The 6,000-nt window shown below is 47.4% G+C and overlaps 1 protein-coding gene across 2 annotated transcripts in view; it reads right to left on the bottom strand.

Annotated features, from left to right (window-relative positions):
• Nucleotides 1-477: 477 nt before the first annotated feature.
• Nucleotides 478-6,000, bottom strand: part of gemin5 (gem (nuclear organelle) associated protein 5) — a 72,977-nt gene continuing 67,454 nt past the window's right edge. For both annotated transcript variants that reach the window (XM_048543619.2, XM_048543620.2), the window contains exons 27-28: nt 4,144-4,228; nt 478-1,982 (exon numbers count right to left, since the gene is read on the bottom strand). In XM_048543619.2, coding sequence (XP_048399576.1) covers nt 1,806-1,982; nt 4,144-4,228 — 262 coding nt within the window. In that variant the 3' untranslated portion in view covers nt 478-1,805. The remainder of the gene's footprint in view (nt 1,983-4,143; nt 4,229-6,000) is intronic.

Below are 6,000 nucleotides of genomic sequence, written 5' to 3'. Positions count from 1 at the left end.
CCAGGCAGACTCCAGCAGAATGTGCAAACTCCACAGAGACAGAGACAGTCGCCCGAGGCTGGAATCAAACCCTGGCCCCGTGAGGGAACAGTGCTAACCGCTGAGCCACTGTGCTGCTGTGACCAGTGCTGTCTTTACACAGAACCACCAAAGGAACATAAATTAATGAGGTTAACCACTAGTAAGGTCCCCTCTGCTCGTTGAAAGTGAAAGTAAAGCCCCCTTGACAGTGACAATCAAACCTTTCCAGGACAGGTACAGCACAGGGCTGGATATACAGTACAGATCCCATACCCAATCAAACATTCCCAGGATAGGTAAGGCACAGAGTTACACCCGGAGTAAAATGTGACATCGCTCTTAACTGTCCAAGGACTCTCGTCTCCAGATCATTCCGTAGAAATGGAAATTGGAGTCTGTCCATTAATTATGAAGGTGCTGCAGGTAACATACAGGGAGTGACGCACTATAGATCAGTTTTAGTGGAACAACTTTTATTAGTTTTTATTAGTATAAAAAGGTGGTATTCACTACCCAGTCACAAATCAGAAAAAGACAATCCTATTCGCTCTCAGCAATGTAACATCTTGAATGTCATAAGGACAAGGAAGCCACTTGCAACTGTTATCAGTGTTAAACGTGAAAGACATTTAATCCACAGCTGGGACCGTGCGTCTCTCTGTCAGTTTGTTCGGTCATTCCCCTGGGAGGTCAGTCCCAGGAGCCGAGCTGGACACTAAGCTTCCTGATCTGCCCAGGTGCCCCACAGTCTGGGACAGGGACTCAAACCTCAATGACCCCAAACTCCAGCTTCTTTGCCACTGACTTCTAGATGACCCTGCAAATAAAACTGATGTCGTGCAGTCTCTGGAGGGACAGCAGAAAGTAAGGTCAGTAATTTTCTTTTAGTTACTTCTCAATGGCAGCCTGTGCAAACTAAGGGAGATAGAGGCGGATCAAGTGTGTTTCAGACAGTGATTGGACAGCCTTGACTCACACTGATCGGAGTTCTCCGGAGTAGCAAGGAGCCAGGGCATGTTCTGCAGCAGGCTGGGACCCTGTAGAGGCTCAGTTAGGAAAGCCAGAGGGGTTTGGGTTGTGGGGAGAGCACTTGACAAGTGAAGGGCCAGGCTGATGAACAGAAAGCAGGCGACAGACTCCAAAGGCAGCACAAAGGGGCCGCCTAAGGGTTTAGTAACCCACAGTAAAACTGGTCAAAGCAGCTTCAACTCTACCATCAGATGGGGGGGCAGAGAAATGGGCGTAGACAGAAAGAGAGAGAGAGAGAGAGAGAGAGAGAGAGAGGGAGAGAAAATGTCAGATAGGTGGGGTGTACAGAAGAGAGTGGGAGAGAGAGAGAGGTATATTTATAGAGGAGACATTACATATTTAGGGGTCTTCCTTTCTTCCAAACTAAACAAAAGAAAGATCCTTCAGGTCACATTGTGAATGTGCCAAGATCCAGAAAATTGTGGGAATGCAGAGGGAGCAATAAACAAGTTGAATGCAGGAGATCAGGAGCAAACAAGGAGTTAATGGTCAAATGGCGTCAACCTGACCAGGGGCAGCTTGCGATGGCAGTCAGTGTTATTACAGTAACTGGGTCCATGTAAACAGTCACACTCTGATCCCTTCTCCCTCACCACAGTGAACAGCTGAGGGGGCAGCTTTCAGTGCAACCTGGTGCTGCCCCCTCACAATGTCAAACTGCAGGCCTCTCCCACTGAATCCCTGATCTCTCCTGTTGCAAATGTCCCCAGGTCCGAGTCCCCGATAGCAGCTTTTCCAATGCCATCTCTCCTCGTTCAGGCTGTCCCTGGGAGGATTCTCTGCAACGCCCTTTGATAGGGCTTAGCTGTCCCGTAGGTCTGAAGTAGCATCACAGCTCGGTTTCGGATCTCCGAGGGAACGACGGACGGGACAAGTGAGGAGATGGAGAGGATGACGAGACTGCTCTCAACCACATCAGGGAAAGGGTGAAGCTGGAAGAGAAAACACACAATCCATCACCAGCCGGGAACAGGAGAAAGGACCGAGCCTCCAGGACGTTTTGGAAAAACGTCACAAAACACAGCCCAACATTACACCAGCTGCTGGTTTGAGGAAATTAGAGCCCATTCAGCCCAGCCTTACTGAGGGAAGGATGTTAAAGCCCTGAAGAGAGTGTAAAAGGAATGATAGCGGGAGTGAGGGATTTTAGGTTAAAGAAAAGGATTAGAGAGATTGAACTTATTCTCTTTACAGCAGAAATGACCACACTGAGGCGCTCAAGATTATGAACAGTTTTGACAGCTTGAAGTAGATTCTGTTTCCAGTAGTTGGAAAGTCAGTAACAGGGTCACAAGCTCAAGATTGTCAGCAAGAGAACCGGGAGGGAGGGAGATGAGAAGAAACCTGTTTCACCAGAGTGTTGTTAGGATTCGGAATGCACCGCCTGGGAGAGTGGTGCACACAGATTCCATCAGAGGTTTCGAAAGAGCTGGATATATATTTGAAAGTGAATAAGTTAGAGCACCGTGGGCATAAGGCTTAGACAGTGAGACTTGCTGGGTAGCTCTTTCAGGAGCCAGTACAGACACAATGGGTCGAATGGCCTCCTTCTGTACTGTAACATGCAATGATCAAAGGCCATTCAGCCCCTCGAACTTGATCGACCATTTAGTCCTTCTCTAGAGCCAACCTCCTGCCTTTCCCCTTTACCTGTGTACGCCATTTGTGAACAATAAGACAACGGCTGATCTGATTACTTCACATTGCTGCTCATCCCAGGTTACCTTCGATCCCATACTTATCACAAATCTACCTGCTCTTCCTTAAAAACATTCAAAGACGCTGCTTCCTCTGGTTTTTGAGGAAGGGAGATCCAAAGTCTCAACCTCCAGAAATTCTCAGCTGTCTTCAAATGGGTGACTCCCATTTCTAAACTGTGACCTCCAGTTTGAGATTGTCTCCACATCCCACCTATCAAAACCTCTCAGGGGCTTTGGCATTTTGATCAAGTTTGCTGCCTATCCTTCTGAGCATCAGCAGACATGCCTAACCACACCAACATTTTCTCATAAGACTACCTGGCTGTTTCAGGTATTAGCCCAGTAACACTTTCTCTGAACTGTCTGCAATTCATTTGCTTCAATAAAGTGACCAATACAGTACACTGTACTCCAGATGTTTTCTCATGCCCTGTATAATTAAAACATAACCTGCCTACTTCTGTATTTATTGTGAAGGGAATCAGACAATAAACATTCTATTAGCTCTGCTGATTACTTGCTCAACCTGTGTTCTAACGTTTTGCGATTCGTTCACTAGATAGTCAGATACTTCTGCATCTCAACGCTCTCACCATTCAGAGATAATGGGAACTGCAGATGCTGGAGAATTCCAAGACAACAAAATGTGAAGCTGGATGAATACAGCAGGCCAAGCAGCATCTTAGAGCACAAAAGCCGACGTTTCGGGCCTAGACCCCTCTCTGATGAAGGGTCTAGGCCCGAAACGTCGGCTTTTGTGCTCCTGAGATGCTGCTTGGCCTGCTGTGTTCATCCAGCCTCACATTTTGTTTGCTCTCACCATTCAAATAGGTTTTCTTTTTAGTCTTTGCAAAATGGACAATTTCTAATTTGCCCACGTTATACTCCATCTGCCAGATCTTTGCCGACTCACTCAAGCACGATTCAGGGAGGAAGAGGCAGGTCATGTCCAGCTCACAACTTCCCTCATTATCCGCACTGGTGACTCCATCAAATCTAGCAACAAGACTGTTGGTCCCATCATCCCAGTCTTTCATATTAAAGGGTAAGAGGTTTAGGTGCCAGCCCTGATCCCGGTGACACCCGCTGTTACAGCTCGCCAACCGGAAAAAGACGGACACCTTCTCTCCAGCTAGTCAACAACCATCTACCCATGGCACTGTGCCTTGCTCTGCCCTAGGAGTCTGGGGACAGCGGGCGTTGTATTGGTGTACTGACGGGAGTGAAAGTTCAGGGGAAGGCAGGTAGAGAAGAGAAATAAAAAACAAGAAAGTGAGAGAGCAAGACAAAGAAGAATAAGCAAGAGAGACAGGGTGAGCGAGGGCGAGACAGTGAGAGCAAGAGCGAGCGAACACAAGGGGCACTGCTGGGAACACAAGTGAAATATTTTTACCTTCACAGTCTCCGGCAACTCGGACTGCCGCTGGGTGATGTCCTGTAGCTGTTCCATCAGAGTTGTCATGGAGCTGGCTTCCTTACTGTGCACACAAGAGACAAAACAAACTGGTTTTTAGTGTTGTTCCACCGTCTCTTCCCTCAGCATTACCTCGTGGTTTCGATGCCTCCAACCTCTGCTAGTGTCTAACCATTGCCAGGAGTGCCTCGACACTCTCCACCCAGGTCCAAATGGAAGCAGGCAGCACCTTCCTGTTATTGTGGGGTGTCACAGTGCAGCCCCAGGTCCTTCCCATCTCCCGGGCCACAGCAAGGCCCCACCAGGAACCATACTGAACCTTAACCATTGTTTTGCTCCAGGAGATCAGTGGTCTGCGGTAAGGGGCAGCAATGGTGGAATTCAAGCAGCTATAAGCATCACAACAGTGGGATCTGATTGGGCAGATCAGACCATAAGACATAGGAGTGGAAGTAAGGCCATTTGGCCCATTGATCCACTTCGCCATTTAATCATGGCTGATGAGCATTTCAACTCCACTCCCTTGCACTCTCCCTGTAGCCCTTGATTCCCTGTGAGATCAAGAATTTATCGATCTCTGCCTTGAAGACGTTTAACGTCCCGGCTTCCACTGCACTCTGCGGCGATGAATTCCACAGGCCCACTACTCTCTGGCTGAAGAAATGTCCCCTCATTTCCATTTTAAATTTACCCCCGCTAATTCTAAGACTGTGCCCACGGGTCCTAGTCTCCCCGCCTAACGGAAACAACTTCCTAGCGTCCACCCCTTCTAAACCATACATTATCTTTTAAGTTTCTATTAGATCTCCCCTCAACCTTCTAAACGCTAATGAATACAATCCCAGGATCCTTAGCCGCTCATCGTACGTTAAAAGGTAGCCTTCGAACATTTTCATGTTTTGCCATTAAAATATAAAAACACAACATTCCTTCAGAGTGCATTTTTTTACTTTAAAATAAGCCCTTTTTAAACATTCATTCATGGGGCATGAAAATCACTAGCTGGGCTCAGCATTTATTGCCCGTCCCTAGTTGCCCTTAAGTAGGTGGGGGTGAGCTGCTTTCTTGAACCGCTGCAGTCAATGCGCTGTGGGTTGACCCACAATGCCCTTAAAAGGAGGGAATTTCAGGATTGTGACCCAGTGACAGTGAAGTAACAGCGATATATTTCCAAATCATGATGGTGAGTGGCCTGGAGGGGAACTTGCAGGGGCTGGTGTTCCCAGGTATTATTTTTTAAATTTGTTCTCAGGATGAGGGCATTGCTGGCCAGGCAGTATTTACTGCCTATCCCTAATTGCCCAGAGGGATGTTCAGAGTTAACAACATTGCTGTGTGCCTGGAGTCAGATGGAGGTAAGATCTGGTGAGGACAGCAGTTCCCTAAAGAACATTAGTGAACCAGATGAGACAGTAGGAATCGCCGATGCTGGAGAATCTGAGATAACAAGGTGTAGAGCTGGATGAACACAGCAGGCCAGGCAGCATTAGAGGAGAAGGAAAGCTGACATTTCATGTGGGGACCTTTCTTAAGAAGAGAATTTCAGAAGAAGGATCTAGGCCCGGAACGCCAGCTTTCCTGCTCCTGATGCTGCCTGGCCTGCTGCGTTCATCCAGCTCTACACCTGGTTAGATCAGTGAACCAGATGGGTTTTTATGACAATTGATAATTTCATGGTCAACCTAAGATTCTTAATTCCAGATGCTATATTGAATTCAATGCCATGGTGGGATTTGAACCCAGAATGTGAGCTGATTTTCTGGATTAATAGTATCAGATACCATCTGTATCAGACTTCTGCCCAATCCCCAGATCCCTCAATTCTGAAAATCAGTC

The sequence above is a fragment of the Stegostoma tigrinum genome, chromosome 13, assembly GCF_030684315.1.
Source record: "Stegostoma tigrinum isolate sSteTig4 chromosome 13, sSteTig4.hap1, whole genome shotgun sequence".
Taxonomy (NCBI): domain Eukaryota; kingdom Metazoa; phylum Chordata; class Chondrichthyes; order Orectolobiformes; family Stegostomatidae; genus Stegostoma; species Stegostoma tigrinum.
Note: the sequence above shows the minus strand (reverse complement) of the source record. Positions and strands in the feature narration are given on the sequence as shown.